The following is a 21,683-nucleotide window of genomic DNA, read 5'->3' on the forward strand; positions in this document are numbered from 1 at the left end:
CGGGAAATGCCCACATCCGGGAAACCCGCGGCGGACGGCGGCGGCGGCGACACGGAGTGGAAGGCAAAATGGCGGCGGCAGCGACGGCCTGGTGCTGAGGGGAGAGCCAGGTCCTCGCGACCCCGCGTCGGGCCGCGCTGGCCGGCCGCAGCCCCCCCGGCGTGCGTCCCCGCCCTGCCCCATCCCGAACCCCGAGCGACCCCGGGGGCCCCGGGGACGGGCTCCGGCCGCCGCGGCGCCGGCCCTCGGGCCCGAGGCCGCTGTCCAGGAGCCCCACTGTCCCCTGCAGGTAAGTCCGGAGCCGGCGCCGCGGGTGGGGCTCACTCTTCTCCCCAGCCCTTGTCGGCGGGGCGGTGGCCGGCGGGGCCCACGCCCATCCCCGCTGGCGGGGGCCCAGGACCGCCGTGGAGCGGCGGGCTCGGCCGGCCGGGTCCGGGCCTGACTGGGCTGTTCGCGCTGACCTGAGCTGAGCCCTGCCCTGGGGAAATGAAGGTTGGCCGCACCCGGCGCCGCAGGAAGAGCCCGGGGCGCTGAGGCCTCCGAGGTGCGAACGAGGCTGGCGAAAGAGCCGGCGGAGGCCCGAGGCGACGGTATCTCCCCCACCTCGCCCCTCCCTGGTTTAGAGGAGAGATAAGCGAGAGAGCTGGTGTTTCTCGGGAGGCTGCCGCAAACCCAAACCCGCTGCTCTTTCGCCTGGCCTCGCGGCGGGCCTCGACTCGGGGTAAACCTCGAAGCGATCGGGGACTCTCTCCAGCCCGCTGCAATATGTTAGGTCACCCCTTAGTGGCTAGGGATGGGAGAGACGGTGTCAGCTTAGTCGGAGCGTGTGTTTAAGTTCCGAAAAGGAAGGAAAGACAATCGAGGGAAGGTTGTTTATTGTACCTTGAAAAGTACGCTCGGAGCGAAGAATGAGTCGCAGGTGACTTATCCCGTCTTCTCCGACTTCTGCGATTGAAAATCATTTTCTAAGGGAACAGGGTTAAGATTTTTGTTTACATTTGTAAATATGACTTTTAAAGTATGTGTATTCTCTGGCAGTTATGTCCGGTGAATAGTTAAGTACAGCCTCACACAATATGGTAACGCACAGAGTTTGGAAATTAGCCTGAATGCCTGGCATCATGAAGGCTGACGGGCGGTTATGGATTATTTGTTGAAGGTTATTATAATTTTCTTCAGACAGGGCCTCAATATATAGTACTTATTAGCCTAGAACTCAACGTGTAAATCGGGCTGACCTTGAAATCAAAAAGGTCCTCCTGCTTCTGGGCTTAATGTTTGTGCCATCATGCCCCACAAATGTTGTTTGTTTTAAATCAGCTTTCCTCCACGAGGAAAAAAAAGGGTATGGTTAACTGTTAGGATACTTTCAGTTTTTATCGTCCCAACTAAGGTTTTCTCTTAAGAGAGTGGTCGGGTAGGTAATATGGGCCAAGTGATTCCCTAAGTCGGTCAGTCAGTGGAGTCTTTGCCTTTCTCTTACAGGCTGTTATGGCAAGAAACTAGATCGCAGCACATGTGGGAAAGGCACTCTCTGTGTGCCTGATTATTGACTGTATGCCTTGAGACTCTTCAAAGTAATAAAAAAAATATCTCCTAAGCTGTGTGTATGGTACCTGGCTTTGTTTCCACCATTTAAGTTTCTGGTTCATGCTAGTTTTTGTTGTTCTATATACATATACTCTTGGAATGGTTCCTACTCTGATTATTTAATTTCATTTAGATGTGACATTTAGATTAGATGACTTTTGTACGCTACAAAAGTTTAATAATGTTATAAAGTAGAAATGACCATTTTTCAGTGTCAGTACAAAAATAAGTGACTTTTCATATTTTTTGTGGTACCGAGCACTGTATGTAGGGTCTTCCAGGTGGATGGCGATGATGCCCTCTGCCCACCCTCTTCTCTTTCAGACAGGAGCTCACTAAATTGCCACACATTCAGCAGTTTCCACTTTTTTGTTACTTGTTTTTGAGGCAGGATCTCTGTAGCCCAGGCTGGCCTAGGATTTGCTGTGTAGCTGAGGATGGCTTTGAATTTATAACCCTTCTGAGATTACAGTCATACCACCAAATCCAGTTTAGGTGGTGCTGGGTATCTAACCCCTGTCTCTTCATGCCCAGCAGCGCTCTGCAGGCCGACCTACAAACCCTACCACCAGTTTTCACTTTGGTCAGTATTTTGTGTGTGTGGAAATGTTTTGCCTGCGTGTGTGTATGTGCACCGTGTGTGCCCAGTGTCTGCCAAGATCAGAAGAGACGGTTGGATCCTCTGACTGGGGTTACAGACAATTATAGTCTGCCATTATGAGTGCTGGAATTAGAAGCCATGTCCTCTGGAAGATCATCTAGTGCTCTCAGTTACGGAGCCATCTCTCTAGCCCTTTGATCAGTCAATCCTTAGAGAGTAACTGGAAGGACATGTCGGTGGATGGATGTGTCAGAAATGCTCTCTGACACAGGAGGTCTGTGCTGCTGAGAAACAATATATACAGTTCACCAAGGGTTTTAGCAGATTGTCTTTATAAACTTAGTTCAGCCCAAGTTAACACTAGATTGCTTTTGTTTATTTCTGAGACTGCTTCTTGTACTGCCCTGCCAGACCTGTAACTCACCACAGATTAGGCTGGCCTTGAATTCACAAAGATCCTCCTGCCTCGGCCTCTCTGTTGGGATTAAAGGTATATGCCACCATACCTGGCTTTTGAAATCTTACTATGTATTTGTACCTGTTTGATTTTTTTTATTGTTGTTTTTCCTAATATACAAGGCAATGAATTTTTGAAGAAAGTCCATTTTTGTTTTGTTTTGTTCCGAGACAGGATCTCTGTGTGCTGAACTCACTGTGTAGACCAGGCTGGCCTTGAACTCACAGAGACCTGACTGCCTCTGCCTCCCAAATGCAGGGATTCAAAGCTTGTGCCACCACCACCCACCTCAATTTTTTTTTCATGGAAGTTTTTTTTCTTCAATCTGAAGAACTTTAACTCTTTTCAAGATTGAGTGTGATCAAGAAAGTTTAAGTCAAAGGTGTAATGAAAAGTGCCCTGGACTAGGCTAGAGTATGTGGAATCTAGTCTAGCATTTAACTGACTACAAGATAACCTTATTGGGACTGAGAGATAGCTCAGTGTTAAGAGTATACCGACCACTCTTCCGAGGTCCCGAGTTCAGTCCCCAGCAACCACTTGTCAGCTCATACTCAGATAGTCATACCATCTATAATGAAATCTGATGCCCTTTTCTGGTATGCAAGTAAAAATGCTGACAGAACACTGTATATGTAATAAATAAATAAATAAATAAATAAATAAATAAATAGGGCTAGAGAGATGGCTCAGTGGTTAAAAGCACTGGTTGTTCTTCTAGAGGACCTAGGTTCAATTCCCAGCACCCACATGGGAGCTCAAAACTGTCCTTAACTCCATCCACTTCCAGAGGATCTGATACCTTCACACCAATGCACATAAAAATACATTTAAATAAATTAAAAAAAAACATTTTTAAAAAAGATAATCTTATTCAAGGCACTTTACTTCTAGATCTTTTTCTTTGTCCGTTAAACAAAGTCAAGACTCCAAATCATCCGTGAATCTGTGATCTAGGAAAAATAATATAACGAAAACACTCTATTTGGATCATTCAAAATGTGTCTTTTGCTCAGGGAATACAAGTTCTGGGCGAGTGTTTCTGTTGGGGAAGCATTTGAATGAAGCCTTAAAAATTGAGTATAGTTTCTACAAGAAATACGGCAGAGGCTCCCTCAAGATTATATAAAAAAGAAAATTAAAGTAGAAAATCACGAGGCATTTTAGCTGAGAGTTAATCGTTTGGCTTGGTTAGAATGTGAGCTTGGAGATAGGTGGAATATGGACTTAAAAAGGTAAAAGGACTTACAGGACTCCTCCTGTTGAAGGAAGCTGGCCAGGTGCTTGTTGAAAATGTGTGAGCTTATTTAATGTCAATAACAGCCCTATGAGTTAGCTCCAATTATTGTATACATTTGAGGATGAAAAGCAGGAACAGAGGCTAAGTGATTTGCCCAGGGTTGCACAGCTAATCATTTTAAAAATCGTGAGTCCAGCTGGGCAGTAGCGGCGCATGCCTTTAATCCCAGCACTTGGGAGGCAGAGACAGGTGGGTCTCTGAGAGTTCGAGACCAGCCTGGTCTACAAAGTGCGAGTTCCAGGATAGGCTCCAAAGCTACAGAGAAACCCTGTCTTGAAAAACAAAAAAAGGAAGGAAGGAAGGAAGGAAAGAAAGAAAGAAAAATAAAAAGTTGAGAGTCTGGCTGGAGGCAGAGGCAGGCAGATCTTTGAATTTGAAATTAGCCTGGTCTGCCAGCCAGGGCTACACAGAGACCCTGGAGTGGGAGTTCCGAGGGAAGGCTAAGATCCTACCCGGGCAGTGTGCTTCCAGAGCTTTTGCTTTAATACTGTTGAAAGAGTCCTTCAAGGGAGCATTATGAGTGGCTGTGGAAGAGGAAAGTAACATGACAGGCCTATTCATTGGAAAGGCTAATCTGACACTACTCTTCCTTGATCTAGGGTAGTAAGCTGTTTTGTAGCATGTATTCTAATTTGTCTTAAATAAAACTCAGAGTCCAATATTAGAGGGTGAAAGCTAAAGAGTCAAAGAAGCAGTACAGTCAGCTGCTAGGGAGACCTTTTACCTCTACCAAATTCTCAGACTGAAAGGGTGATCTTGTCCTCAGACTGCATCTTCTGACTGACTGCTTCAGACTGCTATCTCAGACTGCACTGAGCTCCTGTCTCCTCCCGCCTTATATTTCTCGCTCCACCCAGCCATATCACTCCTGTCTCCACCTCCGTAGTGCTGGGACAAAAGGCATGTGATCCCAAGTGCTGGAATCACCTTTGTGTGAACTCTGTTGCTCTTTTAGACTAGATCAATTTCTTGTTGCCCAGGGTGGTCTTGAACTACATACAGAGATCCCTCTGCCTCTGACTCGAGTCCTGGGATTAAAGGTGTGTGCCACCACTCCCTGGCCTCTAGTGGCTTAGCTCTGCACTCTGATCTTCAAGCAAGCTTTATTTGTTAAAACACAAACTAAATAACACCACACTGTTTTGTCTTGAGTTCATTTAAAAATTCTCTGCCTGGGAGGCTGGAGACATTGCTCAGAGGTTAAAAGCACTGGCTGTTCTTCCAGAGGTCCTGAGTTCAATTCCCAGCAACCACATGATGGCTAACAACCATCTGTAATGAGATCTAGTGCCCTCTTCTGGCCTGCAGACATACATGCAGACAGAACATTGTATACATGATAAATAAAAATAAATAAATAAAATTCTCTGCCTTATTATTAACTTTTCATATATCATAGTAATAAAGATTACTGAAACTTGATACAGCCTGTGTTAGCCATACTTTGTTGAAGGAGTTGTAAATTGGTATACTTTTCTGGAAGATGAGCTGACAGTATCAGAATTTAATTGATTAATTTTTTTTGTGGTGTGGTAGACCAAACCTGAGGTTTTGGACATGCTAGGCAGTTGCTCTACCATTGAGGTATATCCCCAGCCCAGTGTTCTTATTTTAAATGTGTTTCGGGGCGGGGGGGTGGGGGGCTGGAGAGATGTTAAGAGCACTGGCTGCTCTTCCAGAGGTCCTGAGTTCAATTCCCAGCAACCACAGGTGGCTCACAACCATCTGTAATGAGATCTGGCACCCTCCTCTGGCATGCAGGCATACATGGAGGCAGAATGTTGTATACATAATAAATAAATAAATCTAAAATGAATAAATATGTTTCTGGAACCTCCCAAAGTAGGGGTCACCCGCTGGGCACCTAGACTTTACCAGTGAACCTCTGGAGGCATTCTCCACATTAGGCCCCAAAGGCTTGTGGTCACTTCAAAATGCCGTCAGTTTTGTTCCCAGTTATGCCCATAGTGCCAATAATTCCACTCTTGTTCAAAAACCCAAAGTCTCTTAAGGCCCAAGGCAAATTCATAATTGTGAGCCCCTGGAAAATGAGAAAAGTAAATTATGTATTTTTAATACATAGTGATACAGAGTAAACTACTTCAAACAGGGGGAATGAGAACAAAGTAAGATCCCAAACTAAGCCCTGACCAGCATCTGGGTCCATGATAGCATAATGTTGAGTGCTTGGGCCCTTTGCTGTTTGACATGGCCTATCTCTTGGGCCAGCTTCATTTACTGACTTCAGCTGTCCTTGACATATGTTCTATGTACCTGGCATCTCCAACATCCTGGGATCCCAGTTTGTATTTAGGCTTTTACCTCAACAATGTCTTGCACTGTTCTTTCAAAGGCTGCCTGCAAGAATTTTGGCACAGTTACACATGGCCTAATAATATTCAGGCTTTCCTTTTTAAGATCCTGTAACTTGAATTTTGAATGGTGCTGCAAAGGCCTCTACAAGCTCAATTCCTGACTGGACCATCCTGCACATGGGCTTTCTGATTGATTGAATGACCGAGCATACTTTAGTAAGTCCTAGAAAAACAACTTTCTAATCTGCTCCTTGAAAACAGTACCCCAAAAGTGCTGACTTCTCAATGGAAAATCAAATGAGCTTACTCTTTCATATATTGAGCCTGTAATGGGTGTAGTCTGGCAGTATCTGAGATCTTCCTTTCTATCCTGATACAAAGCAGTGATTTCTTTTTCTTTTCTTTTTAAAAATATTTTATGTGTTTGGATGTTTTGCCTATAAGCACGTATATGTATCACTTGCATCCCTGCTGCTGGCAAAGGCTAGAAGTGGGTAGTGGATCCCCTAGAGCGCTGGAGTTATAGGTGGTGTGCGCTGCCAAGGGGATGCTAGGAATTGAACCCTGGTCCTCTGAAGAGTGATGCTTTTAACAACTGAGTCATCTTTCCAAAAAGGAAAGTGGTTCCTTTCCTTTCCTTTTTCTCTTTCTCTCCTTCCTTCTTTTCTTTTCTTCTCCTCTTCCCCCTTTCCTTCCTCTCTCTCTCTCTCTCTCTCTCTCTCTCTCTCTCTCTCTCTCTCTTTTTAGTTTTTCGAGACAGGGTTTCTCTGTAGCTTTGGAGCCTGTCCTGGCACTAGCTCTTGTAGACCAGGCTGGCCTCGAACTCCCAGAGATCCGCCTGCCTCTGCCTCCCGAGTGCTGGGATTAAAGCTGTGCACCACCACCGCCCGGCACTCTCTCTCTCTTTCTTTCTTGACCAAGTTTCAAGTATCTCTGTGTAGCCTTGGCTGTCCTAGAACTTGCTCTATAGACCAGACTGGCCTGGAAGTCAGATCTGCCTGCCTCTGCCTCCTGAGCGTGGGGATTAAAGATGCACGCCAGCATCACCTGGCTCAGTGGTTTCTTTTTAATGCCAGCTCTCACAACCATACCATCCTTGTCTGAAATTTTGAATATTTACCTTTTCTGGTCAAACTATTCATTTTTTTTTCAATTTTTCTCTTGCATTTTCCTCCCAGTTTTCACAGTAAGTCTGGTTAAGGCAGTCAGCAATAATCAAGCCATAATCTGAGCTCCCATGAAACTTTCTCCTTTAAACTCAGCACCTTTCAATTCTACTTTAATGGAAATTCTCAGGACATGTTCTTAGCCAGAACATGTTACAACATGGTGACATTTAGTTCATTTCTCAGTCTGAAATCTCACGAACACAACCTTTTTTGTTTTTGTTTCTCTTACTGTTCTGGTTTTTGCCCACCCTCCAGAATTGCCACTGAGGCTCTGTTCTCGTCCTTCTGAATGAAGCCTCTCACCCACATCCACAAAAGTTTTCTAAATTCTTCCTCTAAACCAATTTCAAAGGTTTCTGAACCATTTGGTCAGAGGTATAACTCTCCCTTCTTTGATACTAATTTTCTGCTAGATTAAAAAAAAAATTAAGAACATTTTAAATTTTTATATAAGTAAGTTTTTGTATGTGTGCACTTTACAGTCCAGATGGAAAAATAGCTCATGGAGCATTAAAAACACTTGGTTACTTACAAAGCATATATACTTTTTCAACATAGAAAGTAAGACTTCAAGAGTGTTAGCTCCAAAGTGAGTCCCCATTGTGTTTAGTACAAGAGTCTTTTTTAATTAATTAATTTATTTATTTATTTTTTGATTTTTCGAGACAGGGTTTCTCCATAGCTCTTTGGTTCCTGTCCTGGAACTAGCTCTTGTAGACCAGGCTGGCCTCGAACTGACAGAGATCTGCCTGCCTCTGCCTCCCGAGTGCTGGGATTAAAGGCTTGCGCCACCACCACCTGCTTTTTTAAATTTTTTTTATGATTTATTTATCTTTATGTGCATTGGTGTGAAGGTGTCAGATCCCCTGGAACTGGATTTTCAGACAGTTGTGAGCTGCCATGTGGGTGCTGGGAATTGAACCCCGGTCCTCTGGAAGAGCAGTCAGTGCTCTTAACCGCTGAGCCATTTCTCCAGTCCCATGAAGAGGCGATTGTCTGGAGGTAATGCAGTATCAGGTTGGTGTGTGAATGGATACAACAAGTGCCAGTTCCAATATCTCAGCTCCAAAAATCTACCATTTTGTTCTCAGAGGAAGAAGAGTCAGATAGTATACTAATAAAAAAAGAGACTATATTTGATCTTAGCAAAAAGGCCCAGAAGTGAGTATAAGTAAACCTAAAAATGTTTTCTTGTCTTTTTTTTTGGTTTTTTGAGAAAGGGTTTCTCTGTAGCTTCGGAAGTTCTGGGATTAAAGGCATGCGCCACCACTACCCATCTTCTTGTCATTTATTCATGGGTACATGTATGAATTTGCATACAGCATGACACATGTGAACATTAGAGGACAACTTTGGGAATCTACTGTCTTATTGTACAGTGGGTCCTAGGGATCGAGCCCAGGTAATCAGGCTTAACTGATGGAGGAAGGTCATTGGTTAATTAATAAAGAAACTGCTTGACCTGATAGGTTAGAACATAGGTGGGTGGAGTAAACAGAACAGAATGCTGGGAGGAAGAGGAAGTGAGCTCAGACGCCATGCCGCTCCTCTCCAGGGCAGAGGCGATGAAGCAAGCCGCCAGGTCAGACATGCTGAATCTTTCCCGGTAAGACTGGTGCTACACAGATTACTAAATATGGCTTAGGCAAGATGTAAGAATTAGCCATTAAGAGGCTAGAACTAATGGGCCAAGCAGTGTTTAAAAGAATACAGTTTCTGTGTAATTATTTCGGGGCATAAGCTTGCCAGGTGGTCGGGAGCTGGGTGGCAGGAACACAGGCCCGTGGCTCCTTCAACACTTAACAAACATCTTTACCTGCTGAGACATCTGGCTAGCCCCTCTCTTAGACTTTTGATCACTGTGACAGATTACTTTGGATAAGTTAAGGGAGGAAAAATATATTATGGTTCATAGTTTTGGAGGTTGCAGGAGTGCGTGGCAGAACATCTCACATGACAGTAAGGTCAGAAAGGAACCTCAGACGATATATAGCCCCCTAAGGATGTACATCCAGTGACCTACTTCCTTTAGTTAGGATGCACTTCCTAAAGTCTCTAGGGCATGCCATATTTAAGCTATAACGATACTGCCTTTTAGTAATAAATAAGAGAATATTGATGGTTTAATCCCACAGAGGTTCCTTTCTTGCTCACATGTCCAGTAGTAATCAGGAGGACTCAATGCAGTAATTTAGAGAGCCACTTTTCCTCCATGTTATAATCCCACTATTTTAAAATAAACCCTGTTACAATCCTTGAAGCAAGGATTACAAATCTGAACCTTTAACTGCCATAGCTCAGAACTGAGACATGACTGTTGTTAGAGCTATGCAGGAAGACAGAAAGTAGTGCATGGATACAACGTTTGCTGCAGTGCATTTATTCAAACAATTGAAGGGCCAGGTAAAGGCACTTAATGAATGCAAGCCTGATGTCCTAAGGTTGTTGTTGTTGTTTTTCTCTCTCTCTGTAGCCCTAACTGTCCTGGAACTCACTCTGTAGACCAGCCTGTCCTTGTCTACAAACCAGAAATCTCCAGCCTCTACCTCCTAAGTGCTGGGATTACTGCCTGGTTTGATGGTCTGGGTTTCATTTTTAGGACATAGATATCCTTGTTCACATCTGGTAGTTTGGTAAACCCAAACACGTTTAGAATCTTCTGAAAAAAGTCATGTGGAACCTTTTAAAAGCACTAGTATCTTTCTTATGAATAAATCTTACACTGAAGTCTGATTTCCAAGATTTAAAATTGGAGAGGGAGTTTGCTTAAGATTCACTTAGTAGGGGGCTGGAGAGATGGCTCAGCGGTTAAGAGCATTGCCTGCTCTTCCAAAGGTCCTGAGTTCAATTCCCGGCAACCACATGGTGGCTCACAACCACCTGTAATGGAGTCTGGTGCCCTCTTCTGGCCTTCAGGCATACACAGACAGAATATTGTATACATAATAAATAAATATTTAAAGAAAAAAAAAAAAAAAAAAAAAAAAGATTCACTTAGTAATTCTTTACATCTGTATGTGCTTTATATACTTACTAAAGCAGTCTTAAGGGGGGAGGCACAAGTAACTGCTAGTCCCAATAATGTAAATCCACTTTCTAGGAAAATAGGCACAGAGAAGTGAAACAATTTACCTAGATTCTGCAGTACTACTTGATGAAGTCTGAGCTGCAGTTGGGAGCTATCAATTCTCATAGCAGTGGGGCTTTCCCCATACAAGGGGCTGCTTTCATAATCACTATAGCTTTACTTATGTATTTTATGTTTTAGGTTAGTTACTTCAATTGTAAAGGATTTTGACATTCCTGGGAACTTCTCCTTTCACCTTTTCTCAGAAGGAATCTCTCAGAGTCTGTGGGTTAGCCCTGAAGAAGTGCTTCACGGGGCCACATATAGATGCTTTCATGAAGAGGGTTGAAAAACCAGAAGGGTACAGACAGATGAGGCCTAAGACCTTTCCTGCCAGCAACTACCCTGGCAGCAGCCGACAAATGCTGCAGGAGATCCGAGAATCGCTTAGGAATTTATCTAAACCATCTGATGCTGCAAAGGCCGAGCATAACCTGAACAAGATGTCGATTGAAGATCCCAGGCAAGTGAGAAATCCACCCAAATTTGGCACACACCATAAAGCCTTGCAAGAAATTAGAAACTCTCTATTACCATTCGCAAATGAAACGAGTTCTTCCCGGAGCCCTTCAGAAGTCAATCCACAGATGTTTCAGGATTTGCAGGCTGCTGGCTTTGATGAGGTAAGAATGTTTAAAGACAAAAACAAACCACATGATTCTTCTTATCCTGTAAGGCAAACTCCTGTCAGGAGAGCTCATCTAGAAGTCTTCCTTTGAGAGGACGGATGCAGCTGTGCATGCAAATTTGTGTGTTCCATTAACAAAGAATGCTATATTTACAATCTTACTGATTAGTATGACAAAGTAATTATTTCTCTAGTTTCTTCTGTGCTAGTCCTAAATCCTGGAATTTCTATAGGTGAGGTTATGATGCCGGAGTGGAGGTGCAGTTGAAGAAAGCCATAAGTGATGGGGCAGGGGAGTGAAATGTGAACGCTGTGTGATCTCAGTTGTTGCTGGAAAAGTGATAGCTCCAAGGATATGAAATCTAGATTCATCATAGGGAGAGAGAACTACAGTAACTAAGTAGAATGTTCATGTCACCCAGGCCCAATTAAGTTAAGGCGAACAAAGCCAATCCTTTTGTTTGTTTTTTTTTGTTTGTTTTGTTTTTTGTTCTCTGTGTAACCCTGGCAGTCCTGGATCTCACTTTGTAGAGCAGGCTGGCCTTGATCACAGAGATCTGATGGCTTCTGCTTCCCAAGTGCTGGGATTAAAGGCAAGCACCACCACCACCCAGCTACAAAGCCAAATCTTTACTATCTATTCCAGAACTCCTGTGAGTCCTTTTCATAACATAATTAATCATATTTTGTTCTGATTATTAATAAAATTTTGTTTCTCACAACAACATTCTTTGTGAGTGAATATTTTAGGTGGCAGAAATCATTTTAGATAAAAATCAGCTATGTACAGCTGGAAACTTGGCTCACAGGTTAAGAGCACTGGTGGCACTACCAAAGGACCCAAGTTTGATTCCTAGCACTCACATGGAGGTTCTCAACCATCTTTAAGCTCCAATTCAGGGGGAATCTATACCCTCTTATGGCCTCCTCAAGCACATGGTGCCTATACATACACAGAGCCAGAACTCATACACATAAAATAAATAAATATATTTTTAAAACTCAGTTATGTAAAATGTAATCAATGATGACTCATCAAGAATCATAGGCAGGCATGGTGGCTCACTAGGAACACAGGGTTAGGAGGACTTTAAGTTCTGGGATGACTGTGGGCTCTTGTAAAATAAAAAATAAGTTACAAGCCAAGCACGTCTTTAATCCTAGCTCTCGGGAGTCAGAGCAGGTATGTCTCTGTTAGTTCGAGGTCAGCCTGGGCTACAAAGTGAGTTCCAGGACAGCCAGGGCTGTTACACAGAGAAACCCTGTCTTGATAAACATAATAGCAACAACAACAAAAAAAATTACATACTTTTTATTTAAAAAGGAAGAGCCAGGACACAGTTACAGTCAGATCAAAAGAAATCCAAAGTTTAGCAGTAGTAAAAAAAACCCCAAGGATTAATGTGTGGGATCCCAGACAGTCCTCTGGTCTCCCAGGGCCTTGTCAGTGGCACTTCTCTGGCTCTGCCGTCCACACACTAGGTTGAGGCTGGCTCCACTGCACAGCTGCTGCTGTCCTTGGCAGACATCCCATTGCACTAGCATCTCCAAAATGTTTGGGTCTCCACTGCAGCTAGGCTGCGTCTTCTGGGCTCTCTTCAGGCACTCCGGCCCTGCCATTTGGCATCAAGCTCTAATTTCTCTCGATGACCTCTTCAAATCCTGGGACTTCTGCTTCAACTGAGGCTACACATTCACTACTGGCCTTTCCTGGCCTCTCACAGTGCCAAGCCTCAGCTGATCTTCATCACTCCTTCATGCTTCAAAACTAGTACTACCTAGAAACTTACACACTTACCAGGTTTGGCTGCTAGCACTAGGTAAAGCCTTGGCTCCCTCGGAACCACAGCTTCTGTGTACTAACTCTGAGGAAACACTGCCCGGAATATTTTACCTCAGTGGTGTTGGTCTCCTTTTAGCCTTAGCATTATCTTCTAGATTCCCACAGCAGTTCATAAGCTCTGAACACTCAATGGCTTTTCTCACCCAGAATTACAGTCTTCCCCAAAACAGTCTTGCCACAGAACTATTCCATGAATCTGGTACCATTTTTTTTTTTTTTTTGTTTTAGTTAGGGTTTCTTTTGCTGTAAGAATACATGACGAAAAGTAACTTGAATAGAAAAGGACTTATTTCACCTTACAATTTATAAGTCCATCACTGAGAAAGCCAAGGCAGGAACTCAGGGCAGGAACCTGGATGCAGGAACTGGAACAGAAGCTGTGGAGGAGTGCTGTTTACTGACTTGCTCCTCTTAGCTTTCTTAGAGCACCCAGGACCACCTGTCCAAGGGTGGCACCACCTGCAATGAGTTAGACCCTCTCACATCAATCAAGAAAATGCCTCATAGGCCAGGTGGTGGCTGCAGTGCATGCCTGTAATCCCAGCACTTGGGAGGCAGAGGCAGGAAGGTCTCAGTGAGTTAGTTTGAGGCCAGCCTGAACTACAAAGCAAGTTCCAAGATAGCCAGGACGATTACACAGAGAAACCCTGACTCAGCCCCTCCCCCCCACATACCAAAAATGCCCCATAGGTTTGCCCACAAACAATCTGGTGGAGATATTTTTTCGATTGAGATTTCCCCCTCTTCATAAATGATTCTAGCTTGTGTCAAGTTGACATAAAACTAACCAGCACTTGCCCTTTTTTTGAGGGGAGGGGAGTCTGTTTGTTTTAAGACGGGGTCTTGTATAGCTCAGGTTAGTGTGGAACCCTGTTTAGTCCAGCCTCACCTCACGCTCCTCAGTCTCTTTCCTCAGTCTTCCAAGTGCTGTGATCACAGATGTGCAGCATTATGCCCCACCTACATCCATCCATCCATCTATCTTTCTTTTTTTCTTTCTCTCTCTCTCTTTCTTATTTTCTGAGAATGTTTCTGGTAACTGCTGAATTAAAAGTTCAAATATTTCAAGATTAATTCCTTAATAGGCATAAATGTTAAATTTTGATGCTTTTTTGGAGGACATAAATACATAATCACTAAAGGTATTTTTTCTTACAAACAAGAATATGGAAGCATAATTATGTAATTTTTTAAAAATCACATAGCACTTGTATTAAAGGTGCTGATTTGAACATTCTTTTTTCACACTGACACTAATACTCTATTTTAAGTACTGAACACTAAACTGACATTGTTACATGTGTGAATCTATTTATTTATTTAGGTCTTTCAGGACAGGGTTTCTCTGTGTAGCTTTGGAAACTGTCCTGGAACTCACAGCTGGTCTTGAACTCACAGCCATCTGTCTGCCTCTGCTTCCCAAAGTGCTAACATTAAAGTCGTGCACCATCACTGCCCAGCTATGTGAAAATATTTTAAATCATAGCAATAGTTTTTTTTTTGTTGTTCATATAGGGTAATAAAACTGGCTGTATGATATATGCCTTGTGGTCACAGCCTTGGGTGGTATAAGTGGGGTGATCATGCTAAGTTTTATATCCGGTTTAAGGCCACAATGGCCTAATTGAGATCCTGTCACAAAAAAAAAAAAAAAAAGTCAGGATAATAATCACCAAAACCGTAGGCTTAAATTCTAGATCATTTAACAAAGTATGATTTCAACTTATTGATAAACAATAATGGGTTTTCTTGCCAGTGATATGGTGCTACCATATGATGGTTAATAGCATAGTTACAGTTTGCTTGATTTAACCAGTTTATAAATTAAATTTGCATTCAAAGTAAGAGTTAATTTCTTAGTATCACAAATTTGCAAAATCTGACTGTCATAAACATGATCACAGTATACCTTGTTTCCGTTAGAGATTGAGTTTGGTTGTTTTTAACAAAAATTCAATTAATGCTTTGAATATGAAAGTGATTTGGGACTGGAGAGATGACTCAGTTAGAGCAGAGCTAGCTTCTCTCCCAGAGGATCTGGGTTCAGTTTCCAGTACCTATATGGTCCTTCATAGTGGTCTGTAACTCCAGTTCCAGAGGATCTGACACCTTTTTTATTTTATTTTGTTTATTATTTTAAATTCTGTGTATATGTGTGTCCAAATGTGGATTTGTGCATATGAATGCAGGTGCCCTCTGAGGCTAGAGGAGGGCAGTAGATTCCTTGGAACTGAAGTTATAGTTACAACTGAAGATTGTAAACTACACCTACCTGTGTAGGTGCTGAGAATCACACCGAGATTATCTGCAAAGAGTGCTAGGATTAAAGGCTTTTATCTCCATGCCTGGCAGATGTAACCTCTTAATAAAAACTAGCAAGGAATTCCTTTACTGATAGACATACTGGCAAAAGTACTTACTAAAACACTTTAATGATACAAAAAGTGACTTTCAGTGTTTTAAAGTTTTTAATTTTTTTTTATTATTGTTTAGGTGTGTGCATGATATGGGGCAGGCATGTGATGTGACACACATGTAGAGGTCCGAGAACAGCCTTGTGGATTCTGTTCTCTCTTTTCTTTTTTATGTAGGCTCTAGGGATTGAATTTAAGTTACCAGGCCTAAAATGGCAAGCATATTTATCCGCTAAGAATCACTGGCCCGTGTCCAGTATTTTTATTGCTTTTTGAAATATGATAATCCTTGTTTATGTAAGAATGAAAAATAATCAAAACCATATTGATGTTTTTACTCCAAAAATTAATACTAGAAGGAAGCAGTAGCTATGTTACATAAAGATAAAACAGGAGATAAAGGTGCCTGCTGACAAGCAGGGTAACCTAATGGCTTTAGGATCTTCTAATAAAGGTGAGAACTTCTGACCACCACACACTCACCCTGGCATTCTTTTTTTTTTTTTTTTTTTTGGTTTTTCGAGACAGGGTTTCTCTGTGGTTTTGGAGCCTGTCCTGGAACTAGCTCTTGTAGACCAGGCTGGTCTCGAACTCACAGAGATCCGCCTGCCTCTGCCTCCCGAGTGCTGGGATTAAAGGCGTGCGCCACCACCGCCCGGCTTCACCCTGTCATTCTTGAGTACACACATGTGCACACATGTACACAAAGTAAGTGATAATGAAATAAGATATCGTTAGGTTTGAGGCTCTGTCTTTTTTTTTTTTTTTTTTTTTGTAGTTTTTCGAGACAGGGTTTCTCTGTAGCTTTGGAGCCTGTCCTGGCACTAGCTCTTGTAGACCAGGCTGGCTTCGAACTCTCAGAGATCCGCCTGCCTCTGCCTCCCGAGTGCTGGGATTAAAGGCGTGCACCACCACCGCCCAGCGGTGAGGCTCTGTCTTTTTTATTTATAACTAGGAATTTCTCTTGTGTTTACTAGTCTCATTCTTTACTTCTGCTAATTATATTGAAATTATGTTTCTTTTTGTAAAAATTTTGTACTAGGACATGGTTATTCAAGCTCTTCAGAAAACTAATAACAGAAGCATAGAAGCAGCTGTTGAATTTATTAGCAAAATGAGTTACCAAGATCCTCGTCGAGAGCAGATGGCTGCAGCGGCTGCCAGGCCTCTTAATGCCAGCATGAAACCAGGTGATTCATCATATCAGTTGTTTGTCTTTTCTTATTTCTTCTTTTACCATATATTGTAAAACACCTGAATATGTCAAGTCTTAGAAATTGCTGATATTACCAGGCATGGTGGCAGATTTCTGGTAATATTAACACATGGGAGGTGGAGGAGTAATTCAAGGCCAGCAATAGCTATAAAATGAGTTCAAAGTCAGCTTGAACTACAGGAGGTCCTGTCTCCAAACAAACAGGAAGAAAGGAAGGATGGGAGTACATGGAGAGACAGACTCACAAACACTGTATAATCAAGGTTCTCTAGATGAACAGAATTTATAGGAATGAAAGGGAATTTATTTAAATTTTATTTGTATTTTATGTATGTGTGTACTGTGATTTCTATATGTATGTGTAACATATACTCTCTTGGTGCCCATTGAGGTCTAGACTCTGAAGCAGTTGTAAACCACCATATGGGGTACTGGGAACTGAATCCCAACAGAGCAACAAGTACTCTCTCAGTACTCTCTCTCTCTCTGTCTCTTTTTTTTGGATAGGGTTTCTCTGTGTAACAGCCGTGGCTGACCTTGAACTCACTTTGTAGACCAGGCTGGCCTCGAACTCACTGAGATCTGCCTGCCTCTGCCTCCCAAGTGCTGGAATTAAAACATGTGCCACCACCGCCTGGCTGGTACTCTTAACTTTTGAGCCATCTTTCTATTCCCCCTACAAGGGTTATTTATTAGAATGGCTTACAGGATGTGGTCTGGTTGGTCCAACAATGACTGTCTCTTTTGATCAGAAGGACAAGGATCCAGTAGTTGTTCGGTCCATGTCTCTTTTAGAATCCTAAAGAAGTAGGTTCTTATACCAGCAAAGCAGTGTCCTAGCCATAGGATAGGTGAATTTGCCAGCAAAATTGAGGGCAAGCAAGTAAAAAGCAAACGCTTCCTTTCATGTCCTCTTCTGTGTGCTGCCACCAGGAGGTGTGGCCCGGATTTAAGGTGGGTCTTCTCACCTCAAGTGAGCCGAGCAGGAAAATCCCTCACAGGTTATTGAAAACTTTTAAGGACCTGCCCTAAAAGCTTTCACTCAGGGTTCAAAACAAGAAGCCACAGTAACCGTAGGAACTACAGTCTGATGATAGGAAAAGATTCTTCTCGCACACGTTCTTTTTATTCATATACTCTTTATTTTTTCTGCAGTTACAAACATATATACACACACACACACACACACACACACACACACGTGTTCATTCATTAATAGCTTGTTAGTAATGAAAAAAAAACCTACAATGAAGATTCCCAGAGACACAGGCATTGTTTGAAGCTACCTAGCAAAACATATCAGCTAGTTTGTAGTTAACCACAGCTGCAACTATGGCGAGGCACTGGCCTTCTCTTAAAGGGGCTACTACAAGTTACAAAAGGGAGAAAACTAAATTGTTGAAAGTTATAAGGAAAAGGCAACGATTAAGTGCATTATTTTACATTTCTTAAGTGTAATTAATAACATCTGGACATGGTTAGTCAATAAATAGTCTTTTTTGTCAGCTGACTCTTAGGACATAAACAAAAACAGTCTACTGCATCAAAAGCTGGTACAAAGTGTTAATTGCTATTTTTTTATTGATATTTATTGAGCTCTACATTTTTCTCTTTTCCCTACCCTGCCTCTCCCCTCTCGCGTTCAACCCTCCTCCAAGGTCCCCATGCTCCCAATTTACTCAGGAGATCTTGTCTTTTTCTACTTTCTACTTCCCATGTAGATTAGATCTATGTAAGTCTCTCTTAGTGTCTGCATTGTTGTCTACATTCTCTGGGATTGTGGTTTGTAGGCTGGCTTTCTTTGCTTTATGTTTAAAAACACCTATGAGTGAGTACATGTGATAATTGTCTTTCTGTGTCTGGGTTACCTCACTCAAAATAATGTTTTCTAGTTCCATCCAATATCCTGCAAAATTCAAGCTGTCATTATTTTTTTCTGCTGTGTAGTACTCCATTGTGTAAATGTACCACATTTTTCTTATCCATTCTTCGATTGAGGATTGAGCATTTAGGTTGTTTCCAGGTTCTGGCTATGACAAACAAAGCTGCTATGAACATAGTTGAGCACATGTCCTTGGGGCACGATTGAGCATCCTTTGAATATATACCCAAAAGTGGCATTGCTGGGTCTTGAGGAAGGTTGTTTCCTAATTTTCTGAGAAATCGCCATACTGGCATCCAAAGGGGTTGCATCAGCTTGCATTCCCACCAGCAATTCAGAAGTGTTCCCTTTTACCCACAACCTCTCCAGCATAAGTTGTCATCAGTGTTTTTGATCTTGGCCATTCTTACAGGTGTAAGATGGAATCTCACAGTTGTTTTGATTTGCATTTCTCTGATGACTAAGGATGTTGAACATTTCCTTAAATGTCTTTCAGCCATTTTAGATCTCTCTGTTGAGAGTTCTCTATTTACGTCTGTACTCCATTTTTTTTTAATTGGATTATGTGATCTTTTGGTGTCCAGTTTCTTGAGTTCTTTGTATATTTTGGAGATCAGACCTCTGTCTGATGTGGGGTTAGTGTAAATCTTTTCCCATTCTGTAGGCTGCCTTTTTGTTTTGTTTTGTTTTTTGTTTTTCGAGACAGGGTTTCTCTGTGGCTTTGGAGCCTGTCCTGGAACTAGCTCTTGTAGACCAGGCTGGTCTCGAACTCACAGAGATCCGCCTGCCTCTGCCTCCCGAGTGCTGGGATTAAAGGCGTGCGCCACCACCGCCCGGCAGTAGGCTGTCACTTTGTCTTGTTGACTGTGTCCTTTGCTTCACAGAAGCTTTTCAGTTTCAGGCGGTCCCATTAATTGTTTCTCTCAGTGTCTGTGCTGCTGGGGTTCTATATAGGAAGTGGTTCCCTGTGCCAATGCATTCAAGTGTACTTCCCACTTTCTCTTCTATATGGTTCAGTGTGGCTGGCTTTATGTTGAGGTCTTTGATTCATTTGGATTTGAGTTTTGTGCATGGTGATAGATATGGGTCTATTTTCATTTTTCTACTTGCTGATATCCAGTTATGCCAGCACTACTTGTTAAATTTGCTTTCTTTTTTCCGTTTGATGTTTTTTGCTTCTTTATCAAAGATCAGGTGTTCAAAGATGTGTGGATTGATATTTGGGTCTTCTATTCAGTTCCATTGGTCCTCCTGTCTGTTCTTATGCCAATACCAGCCTGTTTTCAGTACTGTAGCTCTATAGTAGAGTTTGAAGTCAAGGATTGTGATGCCTCCAGAAGTTCTTTCATTGTATAGGATTGTTTTGGCTATCCTGGGTTTTTTGCTTTTCCAAATGAAGTTGAGTACCGTAATTGCTATTTTTTTTTTTTTTTTTTTTTTTGGTTTTTCGAGACAGGGTTTCTCTGTGGTTTTGGAGCCTGTCCTGGAACTAGCTCTTGTAGACCAGGCTGGTCTCGAACTCACAGAGATCCGCCTGCCTCTGCCTCCCAAGTGCTGGGCCGTAATTGCTATTTTGAATCAGAGCAAGAAGTGTCAGTGAAGGAGACCTGGGTGCTATTGATCTCTTGAAGGACTATGTTATAACAAGGCCTGACTCCTGCAGTAGCACCTAATTGCCATAAATCTTCAGAGAACTTGTATTTAAAAGGCTCGACACCTGCAATTCTGCTCTTTGGAAGTTCCTCCTGTGATCTCTCCACAAGGACATTCTATCTGGCCAATTTGCCCTGTCAGTCAGGCTGTAGGTCAAGAACAGGCTTCAAAGTTTCTCAGCATAAAGTGGGACTGGACTATGAGAGCTTGTTTTATATGCCAGAAAATACTGCGTAGGAAGAAGTCATCCTACTAACAGAACACGGGAAGATTGTGCCCGACCCGACATGTGAGGAATACACTGCTAAGGGTTTGCAGTTAGAGACAGCCAGCTAATCAAAAGGCAGCATGTTTCACAGACTGTGCCTAAGTGACTTATCCTCCATCAGATGTGTAAATCTTTAGTGGGTCACCTTCCAAACGTCAGTTGTCATACTGCGTATCTTTGTGGACTCCATCAACAGGTGTATTACAGATGTAGTCAAACCAAGATTAGTCATTACAGTGTACAATAAAGGGAAGTTTCAAATCTCAAATTAAGGTAATGGTATATGGGAATTCCAGGCTAGCCAGGGTTACATAGTTAGAACCTGTGTCAAGGTAAATAAATAAATATCTTTTTTAAATACCATATTACTATTAATAGCCACAATATTTTCTTTCCATGGAAACCTGAATGGGTATGTGTGTGTATGTGTGTGTATATATATATATATATATATATATATATATATATATATATATATATGTTGATTATTTAGGAAATAAATTTTTAAAGGAAAAAGGAAAGGAGAAAAAATCATTCTTACTAAATCCTACTTGTTCATTTACTCTACTATGGATAACTTTCTTTCTTACTAAATATTTCAGAGAACTTGGCAGGTCTTAAAAATACAGACATTCAGGCCGGGCGGTGGTCCCAGCACTTGGGAGTCAGAGGCAGGCGGATCTCTGTGAGTTCGAGACCAGCCTGGTCTGCAGAGCAAGTTCCAGGACAGGAACCAAAGCTACAGAGAAACCCTGTCTCGAAAAACCAAAAAAAACAAAAACAACAAAAAAAAAAAACAGACATTCTCACTGTAAAATGACAGAATACCACCCTTTTCTGGACAGCAATATCTATGAAGAACTTCAAAAACTTGTCAAGTTCTTTGAAATTTACTGGTAGGAAGTAATACACAGGTTAAAAAAAAAGTGCTTGTCGAAAAACCCAGGTTCATTCCCTATCACTGGGCAGGAAGAAAATGAAACAAGGCAATACCCTGCCTTCCAAATGCAAAACAAAAAATGTCAGGCCCTAGTATTTGGGAGGAGAAATACTGAAAGGGGAGAAGAAGGGACTCACCAGTTAAGAAAGTCTAAATGTGTCCCCTAGGTAGGAAGCGCTGGAGAAGAGCTAGCTTTCTAAAAGGAATTGAAAGCAAAATCAGTGCACATGAAATAAAAATCAAAAGAATATTAAAAATAGCTAGAAGGTGGTGACAAACA

At 42.3% G+C, this 21,683-nt stretch overlaps 1 protein-coding gene and 1 pseudogene across 2 annotated transcripts in view; one reads left to right on the forward strand and one right to left on the reverse strand.

The window, feature by feature from the left end:
- Positions 1 to 26: 26 nt before the first annotated feature.
- The window catches only part of Lats1 (large tumor suppressor kinase 1), a 38,348-nt gene continuing 16,691 nt past the window's right edge, over positions 27 to 21,683 (forward strand). The window contains exons 1-3 of one of the 2 annotated variants that reach the window (XR_009055972.1): positions 27 to 289; positions 10,701 to 11,182; positions 16,487 to 16,634. Coding sequence is in view for 1 of the 2 variants with exons in the window: in XM_057754473.1 (XP_057610456.1) it covers positions 10,835 to 11,182; positions 16,487 to 16,634 (496 nt within the window). In the remaining variant the exon portion in view is untranslated. The remainder of the gene's footprint in view (positions 290 to 10,700; positions 11,183 to 16,486; positions 16,635 to 21,683) is intronic. The other variant, XM_057754473.1, reaches the window with a different exon arrangement.
- LOC130870629 (U2 spliceosomal RNA) lies at positions 8,419 to 8,598 on the reverse strand (annotated as a pseudogene).

This window comes from Chionomys nivalis, chromosome 2 (assembly GCF_950005125.1).
Source record: "Chionomys nivalis chromosome 2, mChiNiv1.1, whole genome shotgun sequence".
NCBI lineage: Eukaryota > Metazoa > Chordata > Mammalia > Rodentia > Cricetidae > Chionomys > Chionomys nivalis.